Source organism: Stegodyphus dumicola, chromosome 3, assembly GCF_044657685.1.
Source record: "Stegodyphus dumicola isolate Sdum_Otavi_A_Nest chromosome 3, ASM4465768v1".
Lineage (NCBI taxonomy): Eukaryota > Metazoa > Arthropoda > Arachnida > Araneae > Eresidae > Stegodyphus > Stegodyphus dumicola.
In genome coordinates this window covers 9,260,618-9,284,379 of record NC_140770.1, presented here as the reverse complement: position 1 = coordinate 9,284,379, position 23,762 = coordinate 9,260,618, and the positions used below count along the sequence as shown (strand labels likewise).

Genomic DNA, 23,762 nt, shown 5'->3' with positions numbered 1-23,762 from the left:
TAAGCTTTTTCTTTTTGCAAATTTTGATACCCTTTAGATCATAATTGTTCTTTATTTCATAAATTACGGTTTCATATTTTTAATTTTAGAATTTCTGCATGCCATCTTACCAGATTTAAACTGATGATCTATAATCCGGAAAAATCGATAATCCGGAATCGCCGAAGTCCCGACGAGTCCGGATTAACGACTTTTGACTGTATTTGAAGTCAATCTACCTGAAGAAATTGGATGTATTAGAAAACATATCGTCTGCCAAAGAATATAATTCCATCATTTTTGCTGGCGGTATCTTGGAAATTGCACAATAAAATATTAATATTATTGAGAAGAAACTGCAGCTGAAAGACAAAATCTGATTTCTAAATTTCTGAAAACTGTAAGAGTTTACCTTTTAATATTTTGGTGACAGTCAGAAGGGATTCTGTTTTCGACATATTTCAAGAACCTGAAAATGACAGTAACAGCTGGCGTAACTAGAGATCTTGGGTCCTAGTTCCACCAGTGCTTGTTTATTAATGAAGAAAGAAAACTTGGGGGTTTTCAGTATACTCCATTATTTACAACACTAAGAAAGGAAGTAAAAAGCAAAAATTATTTTTCGAATAATGATGATTTTTGGCAGGGGTAAATTAATTAAGCAGTGGGAGCACATGCTTATAGGGTTTCAGTGCAAAAGATAACCACATAAATTTTGCACTAGAAAATAATAAGAAGTGAAAATTTAACCTCTCTTTCTTTCTTCTACTTTTAAATCAGCAAAATTAAGAGGAGTGAAAACTGGGGCATTGATTCTGGCCATAAATAAAGCATCAGTTTGTCTTGATTGAGATTTTGTTTTTAAGAAATGTATTTGTAGAGACATTATGTATTTTCTGGCAAAACTAGAAAATAAATTATACGAAATTCAAACCAAGGATCTTCCAATTCTAGTTGGGCGTGCTACCAGTTGCACTGCAACAGCAAGTACAGAAGTAATGCAATAATCCCTTATCTCATCGCACTTTGTATCGACAATAAAATTAAGTAAATAAACATGGGAAAGAAATATGTCATGTAACATACAGAATTTAGAGACACAATTGAATAAAATAAATGTACAGAAGACCAAAATTAATATGCATTTCATGTTTAATTTATAAATCAGTATACCATCTAGTGGCTGGGTAATTAATCGATTGTTCTGAAAATCATGAATTACATCCTGGGCTCAATTTCATGAGGGGGGGGGAAATTGAATAAATTGATTTTTATTCTCTGAATAAGTTGTTAGCTTTTTCTTAAAGCATTTTTTACATATTTCTCTTTTAAAAGTTGGCAATCTTGAAAGCAGACTGAGTATCAGTTTTCAATTTATTGAAGAGTTTCATAAAAGATTCGAAAAGGGCAATTTATTTCAGTTTTTAACTTATAATTAAGCCTTTTGTAGGCACAGTGGTAATATAAATACTAGTTGTAATGACAATTTTTTATTGCAGATTAGCTTATTAAGTAAATATGACGATGTTATGAAGCAAGATTCAAAATACCAGTTGGAAGAGTGCAATATTTGACCCCTACCGTGCAAAATGAATTATTTCAATGTGCTGTTCTAGAACAAATTTTGGTGAACCAGATAAATGCATCTGAATTTTATTCTTTATTATTAGGCAACACTCGAGATAGATTAAAGAAAGATCAAATGAGTGTCGTTTTAAGACATGTTCATAATGCAAGAGATGATAATTCAGATCCCATAAATTTTATAATTAAAGAAACATTTCTCCAAGTTTGCACTCTAAAAGGTCATTCTTTTGAAAGTTTGAAAGAACCCATTCTCAATTTCTTGAATGAAAAAGAAATTTCAATTAAAAAGTGTTATGCACAAGGATATTGTAGTGATGAATGGTATCTGTAATGGCCTCTAGCAAAAGATAAAAACTTTTCACAATGCTGAATTTCAGATTTTTTATTTTATAAAACTACTCGAATATAAATGAGCTAATATAAGAAGCATGCCAAGTTTAGAATTTCTGTGTTAGATAATGATTTTATCCTAGTAACCCTACTTTTCCTTTGTTTCATAATAATTTTATTTTGGCAACCATGTTTTTATTTATTTCTTATTTTTTGGGGAGCGGATAAATGGAATTAATGAGATCGTGGAGGTATTTCCATACTGTGAGATATTACAACAATAATGTATCATATATGTAATGTTTAATATGTGCAATGTTGAAACTGTATTTGATACAATGTTTGTGCAGTTCTCTGATTTTTTAAATTTTTTTAGTGAACACAGAACCCTGGGTACATAGGGAGAAAAAAAAATGTGTGTAATATAAAAATCCTATGTAATATATGTCAGAAATTCTCAACTAGGGAAAGGAGGAAATCCCCTTCCACTGGAATTTCATAGTTTCAGAGAGGAAAATGCAGTCAGTCTTGTATTCAACTGTTAAATATGTAGTTTTAATTTATGAATATATATACTAAAAGAAAAAAACTTTTTGTTTAAGTTTTGGTATTTACCAATGTTTTCTACACCTCTTGTTGTTTATTTAATTTATAAAACATGCTAAAACTTCATCTAGGTAAATGCTTATTTTTCAAGTTTTGGAAAGGAGAGGGCAATGATCTTCTAACGATGATGAAAGATGTGCTTGGGTCGAAATTAATAGGGAACCTCTGACATATGTAATATTTAATGTGCGCAATGGTGAATTTCTGCAATTTTCTGTGTTTGTGGAGAAAATTGCAGAAATTAATTTTAAGCAAAGATTAATCTCTGTGTTTCTGGGAAGAACAACAATAGTATATCGGTGTGTTATGTATTACATTCAATGTAACATTTTTATATTTTTTATTTGCATCATAGTATTAAATGTAAATTGTATTTTTAATCATCCTTTAACTGTTTTCTTTTCAAAATGTTGATATTGTTTGCTGAGTTACGATAAATATTGCTGGTTTGGCGATCTTTTCAAAAAAGAAAAACCTCGCAAAATACCATCTCATCTTTTATAAGTAACTTTAACCTTTAAGTTTAGTGGAATTAAAAGTACAATGTGTTATTAAATTAATTAATGGAATCATTTTTCATTTATGTATTTGTATTTAGTTCTATATTTAAAAAAGCCTTTTAGTGGTGCCATCTATGAAATAAATAAAAGCAGTAAACTGCATACTACATAAATACCCAATTTTTTGTCTTCCTTTTTTTAATTTTATATAGATAGTTTTTTTTTTTCAACTGATTAAGTATTTGAGTAATTGTTCCTTTCTTTTTTGGACAAAGCCTAATTAATTGGTTGTTAGCGCATTAGCTCAGAAGGGCTATTAATTTTGTTTTAGAATTTTGCATTGAATCTTTCTGTTACTGAGTAGTAAACCAATTGACTAAAAAGCAATAAACTCAGTTCTAAAAAATATATGTTCTGCTTTTTAACCCCATTGATTTTCAAAAAGTGCATTTAAATCATGATATGTCTAATCAGAAATATTAAATATTATAATGAAATGATATTTATGGGACTCATTAAAATTATTAGTCCAAAGGGGCAATTTGCCCAGAAGAACTATTAATTTCATTTGGGTATTTTGCGTCGATTCACTATAATCATTGATTTGCTTTTTAAATTGTTGCCACCCTATATTATCGCCCTGTGTTATATATAAAGAAATTAAATAATGAAGAATCTGAATGAATGTATGTATGTTTCTCACATTGTGATAAAACAACAGTACCTAGAGCCATCAAATTTTGAATAACATAATCCTTCACCCAATATGGGCATCTGAAAGCCCGAATTTGGAATTTGTTTTATTATCAATTTCATATTTTGTAACACTTTGACGAATTTTTAATTAATGAACTCAATGATTTCAAAGCGAGCTATGGCAACACTTTACGGGGGGGGGGGGGGGGAATTATTGTATTGTATACAAGGGTACACATTTACTGTTTTGCCTCAGATGAAAAAATATGTAGGCACGGCTCTGCTCTATGGGGGGGGGGAACCTTTTTATCTCTCGCCTGCGAGACTGAATATTGGGAATTCTAAAGATATGCTTATTTTGAAATTATTTTGCTATATTGCTGGTGAACTGAATTTTATGGTTTAAGGGTGAAGAACATGATATTTAATAAATAAAGGTAACACACAAAATGTTAATTTTTTTCTTTTTAAGGTTTCATTCTTTTTGTATTTTTACATTCATTAAAGTTATGCATGCATTGAAATCTGTCTGATTTTTTTCTCTTTCCAGAAATATCCTCAATGCAACTGAAATTCCCTTAGAACAAACTTTAAAGGGTCCAGTAAGGATTTCTAAGCTAATGGTTATTTGGTCTTCTTTTCTGGCAGCCACTGCTCTTGTTTTCTCTGGCTCCCTTGCCTGTATTTTTGCCGTTGTGTTTCATTTATGCAAGGTACCTTTTTATGGTATTTTCATTTTATTCCCTTGCCTAAAGATTTTAAATAAAATTCAGTGCTTGTCTTCTGTAGCAGCCTTGATGAGAAAGGGGATTTGTTACCTTTCTATATTGTTGAGAAAAAAACAGTTTCTTACCAATTTGCACCTGGGCAAATTGAAGCAAAGAAACAATGAGTTACTGATTTGCGCATCAAATGTTAATATTCGAAAATCACTTTCCATAATTTTAATGTATGAATAATCATAATTAACTTGTAAATATCATAATTAATGTGTGAAAATCAAGTAGTTAAGGATCCTACTTTTTTCTATGTAAATGCACTGCGTAAGTATAATCTCTTTTCGGTGTAAAATACGAGGGCCATCCAGGAAGTAGATTACGTTTCCGTCTGTGTCCGCTAGGGGCGGGGCTAGCGCGGTCATCTTGGGGTCAGAGCGTTGCGCAGCTCAGTCTGCATCTAGCCGTGCTAGTGAGAGGTTCGTGCTGTGCTCCGTTCAGATACTGTGACGGTTTGAAATGTCTGCGTTAATTGAAAATCCCGCGAGCTGCGAGGTGCGCTCAGTAATAAGGTTTCTGACTGCAAAAAACTGTAAACCGATAGAAATCTATCGGCAGCTTCGTGAAGTGTATGGGGACAACATTATCACTGAAGGTGGAGTGCGTCAGTGGGTCATAAGATTTCAAAATGGCCGAACCAATGTTCACGACGAAGATCGAAGTGGGAGACCCAGCATAGTGACCGCCGAACTTCTCGAAAAAGTCGATGCTAAAGTCCGTGAAAATCAAAATTTCACAATAACGGAACTTTCTTTGAGTTTTCCACAAATTTCGCGAAGTTTGTTGCACGAAATCATCAGCGAAAAGCTTGGTTACCACAAGTTTTGTGCAAGATGGATTCCAAAAATCTTGACAGAGGACCACAAAAATCAGCGAATGGCTGCAGCGTTGAACTTTTTGGACGCTTACCATAAGGATGGTGACTCTTTACTCGATCGCATCGTTACTGGTGACGAAACATGGGTGAAACATGTGAACTGTGAAACGAAATTGCAATCAATGCAGTGAGGGCACACAAGTTCTCCCCAAAAACCCAAGAAATGCATGCAAACAATGTCGGCAAGGAAGATGATGGCGACTGTTTTTTGGGACAGAAAAGGTGTAATTTTGGTGGACTTCCTGGAAAGAGGCACTACAATAAACTCTCAAAGGTATTGCCAAACTCTCCAAAAACTCAGAAGAGCAATTCAAAACAAGCGCAGAGGAATGTTGAGCTCTAAGATCTTGTTGATTCACGACAACGCCCGGCCCCACACGGCAAATGTCACTCGTAAAGTTCTTGAATCTTTTAAGTGGGAGTTGTTTCCTCATCCGCCGTACAGTCCCGACCTGGCACCGAGCGACTTCCACCTATTCCCAGCAATGAAGAAGTGGCTGGCTATGCAGCGTTTTGATGACGACGCACAGCTGCAAGAAGAGGTAACGAAGTGGTTGAAGGCGCAGGCGGCCGAATTTTTCGACGAAGGAATTTCCAAGCTCGTACATCGCTACGATAAATGCCTTAATTTGTATGGTGACTATGTAGAAAAGTAGTATTTGAGTGTGGCTTTCATCTGTATATAATAAAATTTGTTTCCTATACTTTGTTTATTTTTTTATTCCAAAACGTAATCTACTTTCTGGATAGCCCTCGTATTCAGTATGCTTATTATTGTCAATCTTCCATCATTAGAAAAAGAGTGTGCAAAAAAATTTTTTTTTGGTACATTAAAAGCCCACCTATCTGACATTTAACTAACTGGAGAGCTCTAGTAACCATAATATTTTTAAATTTTAGAAAATTTTTTTCCCTGAAAAATTTAGTAATGAAAGATTTGTTATGTAATTTTAGAGCTCGTTACATATATACATATATACATTGTTGCCAAACAGTTTAATTGAGTGTCAATAATAGATGAACATGACTTAAGGATGCAGTCATAAAAAGTTCATTTTGCTTAAGTTAATGTAAACTCACTTAATTATCTATAAATAAGTTTAATTTTTGTAAAAAAAAAGGATATAAGTTGTATTTATTGTCAGACTTTGTAAAAAATGAGTAATATTTGGGACAGCATGTAGTGAAGTATTGTAAAAGTTACTGAACTTGAGCATAAAAAATGCCATGATACGTGACTTAGCAACCAGATAAACAATGGCAATGTACCATGAAAAATTATGATGAGGGGTTTAAGTTTTTTATATGCTATATCCATAATTTCTATCCGTTTATTATTTGACTAATTAAAGAATTATCTCTTCGTTTAAACTTCTGCTCGAATGTTGATCGGAGACATTTCTGCCAGCTTTTATGTTTGGCAGGATTTTGTAATCATATATGTTTTCCTTTTATGTTTGAAGTCTATGAAATATGTTGATTTTTATGTCTGAAATACATTCCTTCTTTCTTCCCTGGAAATTTTATATAATTTTAAAATGTAGGCTTTTTATATTCAAGAGGGTAACAAGTAAGATGATTGTTATTTTAATTTTAGTGGAAAACGTTTCACCATTTATTTTCCTTTTCTAATGTGAATTCGGTTTTTTATACATTCAACTATCCAGAATTTTCATGTATCCAGAAATGGACATTTCCTGAGCTTTTGGGATGGTCAAGCTTTTAATACATGCTTATATAATGTGTTTTTTTAATAAATTGTTAAAAAATTCAAATAATAAATAAAATATTCTGGCATATTTATGTATGTCATTATTTTAAATAAGTTTATTACATAACTGTATTAAATATGATAATTAATGTATGTATTAAATAAGTTCTATTGATTATTTTATTATTTTTAATAAATTGCTGATAAAATTGTATTATGTACTACAGTCAAAAGTCTTTAATCCGGACTCGTCAGGACTTCGGGGATTCCGGATTATCAGTTTTTCCGGATTATACATCTACCAGTTTAAATCCGGTAAGATGGCATTCAGAAATTATAAAATGAAAAATATGAAACCATAATTTATGAAATAAAGAGCAATTATGATCTAAAGGGTGTCAAAATTTACAAAATAAAAAACTTAATATTTATTTGTTTACTTTATTAAACATTTCTTTCAATGCGCGCATGCGTAAAGCATACATTACGCATAGTCAAAATTAGAAAATTGCAACCAGAAAACTATTTGATGTGTATTCGTGATATTTATAATGACGAGGAATTTCATTTAAATCACATCAAAGATGGAGTACATCGAGATGAAATACTACATTTAGTAAGGAATTATAAGCCGAATAAAATAAAAACATCTGCCTTGAAGATAAGGATAGTGCTGACAGATCAACTTCCAGTCCATGGCGTGCCGCATCGTCCCCCTCCTCCACGCAGAGCAGCATGAAATTGATAAAAAGATTTCAGAATGGTTAGAGAAACAAAGGATATGCCTTTATCCATTTTTTGCATTAATTTCACTTTTTGTTTGATGGACATCGAAACATGCTTTCGCTTTATAGATCCTTTGGAAATTCTTTTTGACATAATCGAAAGTTTAAGCTTACTTTTATAAAAGTGCTCTAACAGTCTGCAAAAAATAATAAGCCGGATCCAATTAGAAGATTAAGGAATAACACAATCTACAACATTAACTGAAATAGATAATTAGATAATTTTAGCTTAGCTTATACAGTTCGTTATACATTAAACGCACATGCGTAAACGTATTATGCACATGCGTAAAGGTTTTATGCGCATGCGTAAACGCATTATGCATTTACCCATGCGCAGAAAGCTTGTAGCTTTGATGTCCGGATTATAGATCATTCCGGATTATGGACGTTAAATCATTCCGGATTAAAGACTTTTGACTGTATTATAAATGAAAAATTTATATTAAATTCTGTCTATATATTTTTATTATTAAGCAACTGGTTGATTGAATTGCCAATTTAATGTCTTTCATAATTGATTCAGTTTTCGTGGATTCGTTTAAAACATTTGGCAACAAATCGCACTTTCTTGAGCCTGAAATGCACCAGTGCTGTTTCCTGTTGCGAAGGCTGCTACAGGGGACAAGGAGCTAAAGTTCTCACATTTTCATAGCACTTTTTTGAATGTAAATGCAAAAGCAATGTTATAACTTCTATTTTAATTGTTTTAATATAAAAAATTAATTTCAATTTTATTTGAAATTTTTTTTGACAAAAAAAGATTATTGTAATTTTTTACAATTTCTGTAAAGTTTTGGATGTTTAAAATTTTAAATTTAAGCAATAAATGTTGAAAGTCAACAAATGTCACATTTTATGAATTAAATAATTCATTAATATATAATAATTTGAAATATTATTTTGTTTTATAGTTTTTTACCCATAAGCACATCCATGAAGTACTCCAGTTAGAAACAGTTTCGTATAAACAATCAAATACATTATCCTGTGCCTTGACTATCAGTGTTACTTTCAAGATTATTTATTGCATGGCATATATAAAAACGATTTCAGTGTTACTTATTTCCTTTCATGGATGTAATTCATCACATTATTTTAACATGTTATCTATTTTATGTGCTGCCATTTTTTAATGCCTTTCCATCAGACAGATCAGTCAACAAATATCCTCACATTTCATAATTCATTAATCTGTAATAATTTAAAATAATTTTTTGTTATGTGGTTTTTCACCCATAAGTGCATCTATAAATTACTCAAAATTCAATTTCAAATAAAAAAGTATTTCAAACAGAAAAGCAGTGTAAAATAAAAAAAAAAGAGTACATTATCCTGTGCCTTGGTTATCAATGTACCTTTCAAGGTCATTTATTGCGTGGTATAAATAAAAAATATTTCAGTGCCACTTATTTTCTTGGAAGTAATTTATTAAGGAAAAGCAATTTTACCACACACTGAATATCTTTCTGAATGAAATATAACACAAGCATCCTCACATCTCTATGACATTTTACATTAAAAAAAAATTACTCTTGCATTTATTAATATTCCAAAATGTCCTGATGTGCTTAAGGGTTGAAGTGATGCTAAAGCTAGCAGTGATTTAAGTGATTTTTATGCCACTAACTCTTCAGATGATTTACCAATATTAATATATTTGCATTTAATAATATTTCTTTATGCATTCATATACTTACTAATGATTAGAATTATTTTTATGATGCTTAACATTTGAGTAAATATTTATTCTTCAAATTTTGTAACATTTCATATTGCACTCATCTGCTTAAGAGTTAATAATCAAACATTAATGACTTCGTTTTATGACAGCTGTGTGCAAATGAATATTTACCCCTTGGATCTGCTAATCTTTCATAATGCTCTGATGTGCTTAAGATATAATACTAAAACTTACAATGACTTAAATGATTTTTCTGACACTATGTGTTCAAATCAATTTACTAATATTTGTCCAATATATTTACTGTTATTAATATGATGCCTCTTCTATTTACTAATATTCCTTTATAAACACATGTTTTGGGGTTAATACTTAAGTGATTTTTATGATGCTTAACATATGGGTAAATATTTACTCCTTGCATTTACTAATGTTTGTTAATGTACTTGTTCTTAAGTGTTAATACTAAAAATTACTAATGATATAAGTGATTTTTGGACAATTTAATGTTCAGGTAAATAGTCATCTCTTGAATTTATGAATATTTTATTATCCACATATGTACTAAAGAATTAGTACTAAAACTTTTGATACTGAAGTCATTTTTATGATACTGAGCATTCAGATGAAATTTACTAATATTTACCCTTTGCATCTACTAATATTGATATAGTACTCCTTGCTTTTGCTAATTTTTCTCAATGCACTGAAAATTCAGGTAAATTTACAAATGTTTGCCCGTTTAATTAACTAATATATTTTCATGCACTCGGTCTTATGGGTTAATACTAAAACTTAAATTGGCTGAAGTCATTTTATGACACTTAACATTTAGGTAAATTTATTAATATTTACCCTTGTATATACGTAATACTCCTTGCATGTGCATAAGAATTTATACTAAAACTCGTAACGACTTCATTGATTTGTGTGATATTTAACTTTCAGATAAATTTGCAAATATTTGCCCCTTGAATTAATATTAATATAATATCCCTTGTAATTACCAATATTTTTCCATGAACTCATACTTAAGGGTTTATACTAATGCTTGTAATAAATGATTTTTGAGACTTAGTGATAAGTGATTTTTATGATGCTTAACATCTGAGCAAATATTTACCCTTTGCCTACATAAATATATTAAACATTAAGTATGTCTGATAAATAATTTTATACATCTTTTTCATAGGTGCTCACTATGCATGCAAGATGCAAAGCAGAAGAAGAGCGACGCGGTTCTAATTTAGGAACATCTAGGTGGTATTTTCATTTCACTCTACTTCTGTTATGGATACTCGTAACTGTTTTGGTGTCTCCCAGCTTCATTTCCTGGTTGAAAAGCCTGGAGTACTCACTCAGAGTCCCAAATGATCCATATTGTTTGCCGTGTCTTCTTTTGATAGTCAGTTCATCATTTTTATGGCAGTTACCTACTCCATGTTTAAACAGGTAAGCTTTGATTTAATTATATTATATAGGTAAATAAGAGATGGCATGATATTTTTATGTGATTCATCACTTGGTTGATATCATAGGTTTACAAAATCATACGCAATCACATAACTTTGATGTCATCACAAATTCAATCTTTGGGTGTCATAAGTTAAGGACTGTGATTTGATTCTTGGTTGTGTTAATTATGCACATTATTCTTGATGAAAATCTTAAAATCATAATGCCTGATTTTCCATTTTTTAAATATCCATTTCTTCCTTTGATTTCTCAGTTGTACATTGTTGTACTAATTGTTTTTAGTTTGTTTTTTATTTTTTATATGCCCTCATTTCACAGTTACTTAGATTGCAATAAGCTTTTCTCTTGTCTGTTTTCATTCTTTTTCATTAATTCTCAAGCCTAATTATTTTAAGCTAAGAATTTCCAAAGGTGGTGGTGTATTTTTTATGTTACTAATAATTCATACTTAAGTTAACACAGCAGCTATAATCTGACTTTGAACTCTTCTTTACAGTTTACCAAAAAATTAAAAAATCCAAATAATCAAACAGTTGGAAACGCTGGTGACTAGTGCTCATGCAGTTGTTGGTGACAGTTACAAGATTGCTAACTTTTATTTAAGCCTAATTAATATGTTACTTTTTATTACAATTAAATTTTAATAGAGATAGTATATTAACATTCACACATTTTATGATATATTAAAAAAATTAAGATAACAAAAGCAGAGTAAGAAAATCACAGAGCAGCAGAAAATTAATACAATTTCATAGAGATAAGTTTTAGGAACACAGATTTGTCAGAGGCAGCAAATTTAGGAAAAATCACACAATCTGGCAACACCAAAAAGTTGTAGTTGTTGCATGGTTCACTTTTGCCACAAGTGTACAAGTTTTATGTTACTATCATGAACTGTACAAAATAGCAAAGGTACTGCTTTCTGTTAATTTTGGTAGTAATATAATCATTTTAACATGTAATGTCTAAATTTTTATATCTCCATTCGCTATACAAATGGGTAATTGAAATGTTTCTAACTATTTTGCAGGCTGAAGTACGAGAGTGCATCCCATGCCATTCACATTATTGCCACCGTAGCTACCTTATACGGGATAAAATCCGTGTTCAGACTTCTGTATTACATCTGTCTCACTTTTGTCATAATTTGTGTGCAGCAGACATTTGCATATTTCCACGGACCATTACCAATTAAGTATGATTAATAAGTGAACAACAATTTTTTCCATTAAAAATTTGCCAATCCTCCTCCCCCAGTGATCCTGTGAAAACAAATTTACCGAACTTACTGATATGCGGTGTGTGAAAATTCAATATGTAGCTGAACTACATAATATTATGCAGTGGTCTTCAAACTTTATTGATGTGAAGATCAGTAAAATTTTTAAATGATTTAGCGAATATTAGAAAACATTCTGAAAAATTAAAAATAATATATATATGAACATAATAAATAACATTTATTTAACAATTATTAACATTTACTTACCTTTAACCTGAAATAATATTTATTTTTCTTTGGAGACATAGCATTCATTTACATTTCTGAAGGCAAGTGTTACTATTAAAGAATCAGATACTTTAGTTATCCCACATATTGCTACCTCATAAATTCTCCTAAATATGAATAAGTGTTGATGAGTCAATCCCTTTTGTTTTGCCATTTGGCCACACATCATAGTCTCACAGCTGTAGCTAGAATTTTCAGCACCTGGGAACAGCTGAAGATTTTGTGCCTCTTGTCGTTTGTCAAGATGGGAAAACATTTCATTCTAAAAATTCATAACATCAATTTGACACCTCCCAAATGCTGTACCAGGAACCAGTATCCCCTTACTCCCCTCTAGCTATGCCACTGCATAGTTCTATTTCTGGGTATTTGCACCAGATGTTGCATCTACAAGGTTAAAAATTGTATTTATGATTTACTGTGAAATGTTGAAAAGTGACTCCTTGTAATTCTTTGTTTTTATGAGTTTGCCAGCAATTGGAATATATAATACTTCCTTCATTTACATGTTCTTTAATCACTTCCATTAGGGTCTGGAAATAATGCAAGGAAATAGTCAGTCACCTCTTGAAATAAAAAATTAACTTGCTTTCCTGTTTGAAGTTGTAATAAAGTGGCAGGAAAAAGAAGTGATTTAAGCAATAACCAATCTTATGCTGCCGTCTAAAAATAAATAAACTAACTAAAAGCATAATGCACATCATTGCCAGAATATCTTCCAAATTTTGGTGTTGTGGAACCCTTAGAAAAATTACATGGAGCTCAAGGTTCCATATAATGCAGTCTGAAGATCGCTGATGTAATATATGATGTTAAAAATGTCTTTTATTGAATGATCATGAAAAATGATCAATTAGGCATATTAATAATATAATAGAAAATTCATGAGATCAATATTGTAAAGAAATGTGTGTTGTTTTTTAAATTATCCTAATTTATTTTTAAAATTTTATGATGTTGGTAAGATTTATTATAATTTGAAAAATAAATTAAAAATCCTCTGTTAGTGAGGAAATTACCTGTTTTCAGAATTGGCAGTTTGGCAAGTCAGTGGCAGGATCACATATCATGACTTGAGTATGAAAAGATTTGCCTATAAACATGTCTAATATGCAAAATTGATGCAAATTCAGTTTTTTCCCTTCAATTTGATTTCTGTGATATATTTACAGTTGAACCCTGCTATAATGAATCTGTCTTACTAATAATATAGTAATGAACAAACCTCTGGATACAATAATGTTATATACTCTGATACAATAATGTTATACAGTCAAAAGTCGTTAATTCGGACACCCATAATCCGGAATGATCTATAATCCGGACCTCAAAGCTACAAACTTTCTGCGCATGCGTTGCGTTGACGCATGCGCATAAGACCTTTACGTCTGCGAATATAGGTCTGCACATGCGCAAAATACGTTTACGAATGCGCGTTTAATGTATAACGGACGGTATAAGGTAAAAATTATCTAATTCAGTTAATGTTGCAGATTGCGTTGTTCCTTAATCTTCGAATTGGATCCGGCTTATTATTTTTTGCAGACTGCTAGAGCAATTTTATAAAAGTAAGCTTAAACTTTCGATTATGTTAAATAGAATTTCTGATATATATTTACTAATATGTAAAAGATCTACAAAGCGAAAGTATGTTTCAAAGTCCATTAAACAAACAGTGGAATTGCTGCAAAAAATGGATAAAGGCATATCCTGTGTTTATTTACCATTCCGGAATCTGTTTATCAATTTCACGCTGATCTGTGGCGGGGGAGGGGGGACGCCTCGGCGCGCGATGAATTGGAAGTTGATCTGTCAGCACTATCCTTATCTTCAGGGCAGATTTTTTTATTTTATTTATCTTATAATTCCTTACTAAATGTAGTATTTTATCTCGATGTACTCCGTCTTTGATATGATTTAAATCAAATTCCTCGTCATTATAATTCGCTTCCAATAGTGAAGAAAGTGACACAGATGTTTTTGAAAACGACAAAATTTCGATTGACGAATTAGTCGGTATTCACGACACAGCAATTATAGGACTTGAACAGCGGAACTTTGTAACTGAACAAGAAATTATGTCTGTTTATACAATTAAAGGGAAAGTATTATCACATAAAAAACGAAGCAACTTAAACAACTTACATTGAAAGAAATGTTTATTAATAAAGTAAACAAATAAATATGAAGCTTTTTTTTTTTTTTTTTGTAAATTTTGATACCCTTTAGATCATAATTGTTCTTTATTTCATTAATTACGGTTTCATATTTTTAATTTTATAATTTCTGCATGCCATCTTACCATATTTAAACTGATGATCTATAATCCGGAAAAATCGATAATCCGGAATCGCCGAAGTCCCGACGAGTCCGGATTAACGACTTCTGACTGTATAATGAACAAACCTTCTGGATACAATGAATGAACATATACGTTCCATTCAATTTCCTAGCCTCCAGGAGTATGAAAATTTGGATATAATGGAATTTTATGAATACCTTCCATCAAACTTTTTTTTTGTAATGCCAGGAACTGCAAGTTTTAATAAAAAAATTACTGACTTTTAAAGTCAATCACATTTAGGATATTAGAATCCACACCCCATTAATAAAGGAAAACAACTTTACGTTATTTTCACCCTGACTTTTCTCTTTGTTCTAAACAAAGGCTATGTGAGACAGATGTGACACCCAACTCTAGGAGAATGTGGAATTATGATAAGAATATCTTGGGATAGCTTATAGTGTACTGATCACTGAACAACAAAAAAAAAAAAAAAAAAAGAAGAAGAAGAAGAATGGTTTCTCTAATTCCATTCAAATTCTTTGATTGAGTTGGTAGAACTCTGTTCAAGGCCGAAGCAATGATGGAAATTCTGAAATATTTTTCTATTCAAAGCAAGAGGATATAGTGAATCGTACCAACTTCCAACTTTACATTTGGTTCTTCTGTTAGGAATTGAAAATTTTTTATCCGCAACTGTTCGTTTTTTTGTGTATTAATGCTCCACAAATTCTACCCACCAAATAGAGTTTTGCATTCTTTATTTTTTTGCAAAACAGATATTCTTTACAAAGATTATTAAATTTTTATTTTGTAATCCTATGTATCTTGGTGAAAATTATTATGTTGTTACTGGACATTAGATAAGACACTGCCGCCCAGATGGTGTAGTGGTTAGGGGAGCTGACTACCGAAGGCCCAGTTTGAATCCCGGAGAAGACATGGTTGTAATTGTTCGTCCCTTCATAGGAGGTAACGGTGGTCACCTATAAATTGCCTCCACAATTAAATGGCCACCACTTCTGGCCTTAGGAGTGAACAATGTCAAAAAAAAAAAGACAAAATAGTGCCTTCCATTCAGAGGGGAAAATAGATGTGCCAGTGATGAAATTATCTTCCGTTTTAATTGTTTTCAGAAGAACAAAACTCTTGCGTATTCTTTGACCAAACTCTTTGTGCTTTTTCAGTTTCAAGAATTCATCTACATAACCAGCTGTAAGTGTAAAGTTTCTGAATTTAAGATAATTCATACACTATTGAAAAAATACAAAATGGATCCATATGTACACTTTATCCATTCTACAGTTGGTATCTTATGAAAAAATTGGATCTCTATAATTTCTGGTCATGGGGAAAATATGGATATATAGAGAAAATTCAAAAAGTCAGAGCCTAGGCATGTTGGGAAAGCATTGCTGAAATGGTTTACCATTCAAAAAAAGTCATAATCTTGCAATATTTGAACAAATGCTTCAGACGAAAAGCCAATGATTTTGTTAAAAATTTTGGAGAGATTGGAAAAAGAAATTAGGAAAAGAAGGAACAGCAAATTTAATAATTGTGCTTGATAATAATTGCAATTAAATCTTAAAAAGATTTTTTTTCCGTAGATGTGATGATATTGGTCAGGTATTTTTCATTATTCATCATTCAGTTTTTTACACGTTTTTGTGAGATAATCCATTTTTCTTATTGGATTGGACAGAGCAAAGCTTTCTTGGTCCCCTGATACAGCTTCATTACAGCAGTGTTCGACTGTATTTGGATGTTCTTTCAAGTTCTACGAAATTTTCTAAATTACCTGAATGCACTTGCAGCAGATGGAACTTCGTTTCCTTATGCTAACTGTAGACATCAAAGGCATTCTTCTTAATATAGGCCTATTTTAAAATCACAGAAAATCATAATGCAACAGTGCTCATTAATGAGCTCCATTTTCCTGGCTTTCAAAATTCATTCTATGAAAGATAAATTGCAATTGTTGCCATAAATTATCATCTGCAAACATAGTTAAAGAGTTTAAATTTAGGCATTTAATAAATAATTTTTAGCACATATTGGATATTGGAAATACTTTCATTTATCTTCTTGATATAGGCCTATTTTAAAATTATAGAAAATAATACTGATTATATATGAGCTTCATTTTCCTTTCTTTCAAAATTTATTCTATAAAAAATAAATTGCATTTACTTGCCATAAATTATCATCTGCAAGCATAATGAAGAGTTTAAATTTAGGTATCTAATTGATAATTTTCTTTTAGCACAAATTTGGATATTGGAAATACTTTCATAGAACTGTCCCTGTTTCGAAAATTTAAGAGTTCCAATGTGTGTGATTAAAAAAATAATGGTTTCAATAATTTTATTTGAAACTTTTTTTTTTTCAAGTGTGTTTGTGTTATAAGTATTTCTTATTAGTACTGTATATAAGTTGTGGCTTTTATTTAAAGAAAGAAAATCATTCCTGTTTTATCGTTCAAGAAATATTCATTGAAATTATCTTATAGATTCTTTCTGTATTTTAACATATCTTTACAATTCTTCTGATTTGTTTTTCAGTTTTTGTTACCTTTTTTTTTTTTTTTTTTTTTTTTTTTTTTTTTTTTTTTTTTTAATTTCACAGTTTTCATGGAGTTATACCATTGCTTTCATTTTTCACAAGATCGTTCTGTGATATGTTTTTGCAATTATTTATTTGTGTTTCTTCACTTCAGAGAGAATCGTGATAAGTGGATTAATTCCCTTGTTTAAGTGTATATATTGTTTAAAAATGTATATGTGTTTTCAACTAAAATTTTGAAAAATTTCTAAGGTACTTTTAAAAAGAAATTGTTGAAATTCTGTATTTGAATAAATGTATGTTATTAACACTATTTTACAATATACTATTAGAAAACTTAACAATCTTTTTGGTATTTTTACTTATTTCAACTATTACATTTTATTAACGTTATAATTAATGGCTGTTAAATCTCTGTTTAATTGAACTTCACCTGACTGAAATTTTGACATTAACAGTGCAGGAAGAAAAAAGTGAAATCAATGAGTTTTGTTAGATTCATTTTAAATTGACACTTTACTGTCTCTTTATTTATATACACATAACAAAATAGATAATATAGATAATTAATCTTAACTGTTGTATGTGAAAATTAAATAAATAAATAAATATCTCTTCAGGCAATGAATTTCAAGTACACGTATTCATTGATGGAGTCTGTCAAGTAAAATTTCTACACGTATATCAAAAGTTATTCTATAGCTGTATCAAAAGAAGTTCCTGAAAATAAATAAGCTCTGGATTGATATGTCTCTTCTATTAAATAATGTAGAATCTGTATGCATGTATGTTACTAGAGCCACCAAATTCTGAACACATGTAGTCCTCCACTGCAACATTTGCACCTAAAAGCTCAAATTTTGAATTTTTTTATTAATTTCATATTTTGTGCTAATTTAATAAGTTTTTGATTAATAAACTCAACAGTTTGAAAGCAAGATATGGCAACACTGTTTGAAAAAAAAAGTATCTCTAGTGCACCAGACTGTTGCCATTTTGTAAAAGTAATTGATTAATTATATTATTATTAGTTTCAATTAACAAACTCAGCTGTTTAAAAGTAGTGTATTGTCACTGCCCAAATATTTTTTCTTCCATACAATACTGTGTTGCTGTTCAGTAAAGCTAAGATATTTAACCTGTTATAACACAATAAACCAAGCAATTTAAAAGCAATCACCACAGTTCTTAAGAATTACATTTTAATCTGAATGATTTCAGGAAAAAATGCATTGAAATCATGAGATGTCTAATTAAAGTATGAAATATTTCTATGATATTATACTAGCTGGAGTTATTAAAATCATTGTATAGTTTTTCTTTTTATGATGACTATTTTAGGCAACTGGCCATGTAAGCAGTTGGTAAACTAAAAATGGAAGTATTGTATCTTTTAGTGAAGTCCATCTTAGATGACTTTCTATTATGAGAAAATTTGCTATTGTAATTGTTAATAGTTCAGAAGCCAATTTATGAAAGTAGAATTTAAGATTATTTATTGTATTATAAAGTTTTCCTTCCCTCCCATTAATTTATTTTATGAAAGTCTAAATTTTTTTATTAGTTTTGTTTATTTATCATGCATTTGAAAATGGAACCATTAGTTTATGTGAGTTTTCAGCTTATTAGTATCTTAGTGACTTTGGATGAGTAATTTTTTAAGTTACGAATTACAGGAAAAAGGAAAAATTTAATCTGCTTTGAAAAAATTCCCAATCTGCTTTTTTTTTTATATATATATAATCAAAATCAGGGTTATAGCTTTAAAAAGAGAAATTTAATCTTTTCCCCCACTGAAAAACATAGATATGCGAAACATATGAAATGTAATCGTTTCATATGTTTGTTCATATTTTTTAGCCCAAAAGGGCTATTAGTGTGAAAACATGACTTTGTGTTTTTCAGTTTTCATTCGAGTTAGATATACAAAACGTATGAAATTTAATCATTTCTTTTCTAGCCCAGAAAGGCTATTAGTGTGAAAACACGACCTTTTTGTTTTTCAGTTTTCATTCGAGTCTGTTCTCATTCAGAAAAACGTAACACATTATTCTTTAATATTTAATTTTTGTCCTATTCATGAACAAACTAAGCTATTTAATAAAAGCAATCAAAGCAGTTCTTAAGAATGTTATTTTTTAATTTTTTGAATCTTATTCAATTAAATATGCATTTAATTCATGAGATAGCTAACTAAAACATTAAACGTTTTATAGAATTATTATTATTATATATATATATATATATATTAAGGTATAAAATATGAAAGAAAATTACTAACAAATTTCTCACTTAATTGTCAATAGCACTTTTAATTTCCTATTTTTATTTTTGCTACGTCTTCATTTGAAGAATCTGTATTGCACCATTTGCATCATTATTTCACCAGCAGTAATTCACAACACAAAAGGCTTCTGTCCGATCACCATTTAAAACTGAAACAAATGAGTGATGCCTATAAATACTCCAGCTGTTTTATATGCATTCTCTTTTCCAAGTTTCCTCCTGCCTGAATAACCCACGTCCCTTCTCTTGGCTGTATCTTTAAAATGTGAACAGTTTCTATAGAAGTGCATGGCACTTACAGCATCCATAATAGAGTATTAATTTAGTAAATATGTCTTAATAGTAATTAATAGTCATCAAGAAATAAAGCTGTGTTATGATTATCCAAGTATTTGTAGTTGCTCCAAAATTCTGTCTGGTCATAACGCAGTTTGCATGTATGCCACATTTATCACCATTATGGCCATGATTAAAAGTCAGTTTATTTTGCAGTAAAATAATTTTTCAGAAGCTTCTTCTGCAAAATTATTATAAATTAGATAGCCAGTAGGATGTTTTATATTTTTAAGTTAAACTAGGGCACCATGATAATATGTACTGTAAAACGGTTTTCATGCGAATAAATACCAATAAAATTTGTTAATGAGATATTCAGTGACTAAACATTCCAATTCTATGACTGCATTATTTTTCTCATAAGACCTTAATTTTTAAGAATGGAAAGTTATAGGATGTGAACTACAATGAGAGAGCTCTTGTTTTAGAATTGTGCCAACAGCTTCTTTAGATGTATTTACAGGTACACGAGAGGGACATTTGGGGTTAAAAAGAGTTAAAATAAGTCTGGAAATTAAGACATCTTTTAAATTTTTAAAGTCTGTTTGTCATTCAGGTGTCCGTTTATACGGAGAATCTTTTTTAAGTAAAGCTGTTAGAGGCGCTCTAATTTTTGCATAATTTGGAATAAATTTATGGTACATCATTGAGATATTGATCCATAATGAAGAAGAAACCTTGAAATCATACAGATGCTGTAAGACATAGTCATAGCAGATTTAAATCGTATTTCTTTTATTGTAGTTCAACATTTTACAGCCAGAATTCACCGGGCACCATTTATAGTGCTTGTTGCAGAACAATTACATTTTTGATATTGTTTTGCAGTAGAGAGGAAGGCAGCAAAAACACTCTATCTGGGCCGAAGTGCAAAAAGCAAGTACATTGTGTTCAAGATGAAATCTAAATTCAGAATGAAGTATCAGTGCATTTGACTGGATAATTAATAATGTTGTAAACTTATTACTGGCTGTGTGAGTTTTAGTTCCATTTAGATCACCAGCATTATGTAAGAATCAGAGGACATGGATTAGTCTCGAAATGACGCCATTCAAAAATGTTATTACTGTTCTTAGAATAGAGAGGGGAAATAACCCAAATTAAAATTAAGGTACTATTGCTAATCACATTTTTCATAGTAACTAAATATGCTTATATTGGAGTCTTCTCAGAGTTACAGTTTTTGGTAACTTTTTGGTGTGCTTACTAAAATTTATCTTCTAATTTCCTTAATTTTGCTGCACAATTCGCAAAATTTTGACCTAAATTGGTCTTTTCTCATTTGTTCTTACAACCTTACTTATAATATATATGTTACAGTGAAACGCCGAAATCTGGAGAATGTCACCGGTGAATGTCAACATTCACATGTCGCTTGGTGTATGTCCGAAATATTTTCCAAATACTCTTATTTCTGACTTACACCGGTCAATGTCGACATTCACCATGTACTAATGGTGAATGTTGAGCATATGAGAATATTATATTTCCTTCTGCGTGATTCATTCGCGAAAAAGGGCACTTGAGACTCAGAATAAGAACATACGAACTTAAAACACACAGTACATTCAAAGTGAGAAAGGAAAATAATAGAAGTTATAAACTTACCAAATTATGTGATTCAAATCTTATTTGTTGCAACGACTTAAACTATTATGACACTTTGAATTGCACAAGAGGCCCTTGCTTTTACAACTGCATTTATTTGTGGAACACTTCCTTTTGGAATGGCAGCGTGTACATATACTCCTCTCTTTTCGACCTACACCAGAGCATATCTGTGATTGTTGACCTACACCGGTGAGGGTCTGAATGTACAAGAATGTAAAGAAATATTCGATCTTTCACCAACGTATTTGGTGAATGTTGACATTCTCCGGTGAAAGTCGACATTCTCCAATTTCGGTCTTTCACGGTAACATATATATATATTACATATGCATGTATGCCATATCCAACATCACTCCAGCCATGATTAAAAAGTTAATTGGTGTTTTCATCTGCAGAATTATTACATACATATTTATATATATAAAGCCTTAGAAGTTATTAATCTCGAAACACAATTTTAGATTATTTCACTTTCCTTTCGAGTCTGTTGCCATTCGGTAAAAAATAAGATATTTATCTTTCAAATTTAATCTGTCTGTTGTTGATTGACAGACTAAGCTATTTAAAAACAATAGTTGCTTTTTGTAAAAGTAGTAGTTTGTCTTTCCTTTTTATTCGGATTGAATTAAATAAAAGTGCATTTAATACATGATGTGTATAATTTAAAACATTAAATATTTTTATAGAATTGCATTTTATATTTTATCACTTTTCAAATATCCAAAAGATATATATCATTCCCATGTTAGTCTAAATGTATTTTCAACTAGTGTCCTGTAATGTTTATAAAATGTTTCGCTATTCCACGTGAGCTATCTCAGTTTATAATCTGTGCTGTAAGCCATATTAAACTTAAGAGCCTTTTTGGGTGACTGTTAAAATTTAAACTCTTTCATATTTTTTTAACAAATAATTCTTTCTGTGAATTATCCGAAACACATTTATCCTAGTAACATCATGTAAAAGACGTTGTATTGCATAAAGACACTATGGTAAAAAAATGAATTATTTTTAGTCTTATAATGGTTGATGCTGTTACTAGAAGTATCAAGATTTAATTATTGTGTTATAAATACATAATCAATTACTTCATCGTCATCTTAATTATTGAGTTATTTAACTACATATATTGCTTCGTAATTTCATTCAGATTTTCATTTTAGGCAGAGAAATGTATGTTAGATTTTACAAATCTCATGGTTTGAAACCTGTTGGAAAATATAAGTTATAACGTTTGTAAAAAAGAAGATTATGAAGATGCATTTTTTGCAATATTCTTCAAATATGTAATTTAAAGTTTCTTAAATTATAGCACTTAATTTAATTGAATAATTACTTGTTTTTTCTATTCCAATTGTATATGTATTGAATCTAGTCACAAATTAAGCCTTGTATACTCATGCATATTTTGAATTTTCTTTTAAACTAAAAAAATTTATAACTTATTTATTGTGTTCATGGAGGTGTGAATGATGTATATATTAAATTTTATTCAAAAATATAGTATCTGCATTTATATTTTCTCACATAATACATCACAGTACTCAATATACAGGGGTTGGACAAAAATATGGAAACACCTTTAAAAAAACATGTTTCTTTGCTTAATATGGTGTAGGAAACCTATTGGCATCCAAAACAGCTTGCAGTCTTCTCGGAATGGATAAATACAGTTCCTGTATGTTTGCCAAGGGAATATTATACCATTCTTCATGAAAAACGGTGGCAAGTTCAGATAACGATGTTGACGAAGGATAACGAGAACGCACTTTCCGTTCCAATGTAGACCACAAAGGTTCGATAATATTCAGGTCTGGTGACTGTGGTGGCCAGGGGAGATGGGACAACTCATCCTCGTGCTCAGAAAACCAGTCCTGGACAATGTGAGCTGTGTGAACAGGGGCTTTGACGTCTTGGAAGACACCATCACCATCGGGGAACAAAGTTTGTACCATGGGATGAACTTGATCGGCCAAAATGTTCACATAAGTTATGCCAGTCATATGCCCTGACACAGTTATCATGGGGCTAGCAGAGAACCACGACATGGCTGCCCAAACCATGACAGAACCCCCGCCATGTTTCACTCTTGGCAACAAGCAGTCTGTATTATAGGCTTGAGATGGCGTTCTCCAGACGTAAACTCGGCCAGAAGTGGGAAAC

General features: G+C 30.8%; 1 protein-coding gene across 3 annotated transcripts in view; it reads left to right on the top strand.

Moving 5' to 3' along the window:
- Positions 1-23,103, top strand: part of PGAP1 (GPI inositol-deacylase) — a 127,965-nt gene extending 104,862 nt beyond the window's left edge. The window contains exons 21-23 of one of the 3 annotated variants that reach the window (XM_035369072.2): positions 4,249-4,411; positions 10,724-10,983; positions 22,763-23,103. In XM_035369072.2, coding sequence (XP_035224963.2) covers positions 4,249-4,411; positions 10,724-10,983; positions 22,763-22,781 — 442 coding nt within the window. In that variant the 3' untranslated portion in view covers positions 22,782-23,103. Of the gene's footprint in view, positions 1-4,248; positions 4,412-10,723; positions 10,984-12,037 lie in introns of all 3 variants that reach the window. The other 2 variants (XM_035369073.2, XM_035369071.2) reach the window with 2 other exon arrangements.
- The last annotated feature ends 659 nt before the right edge of the window (positions 23,104-23,762 follow it).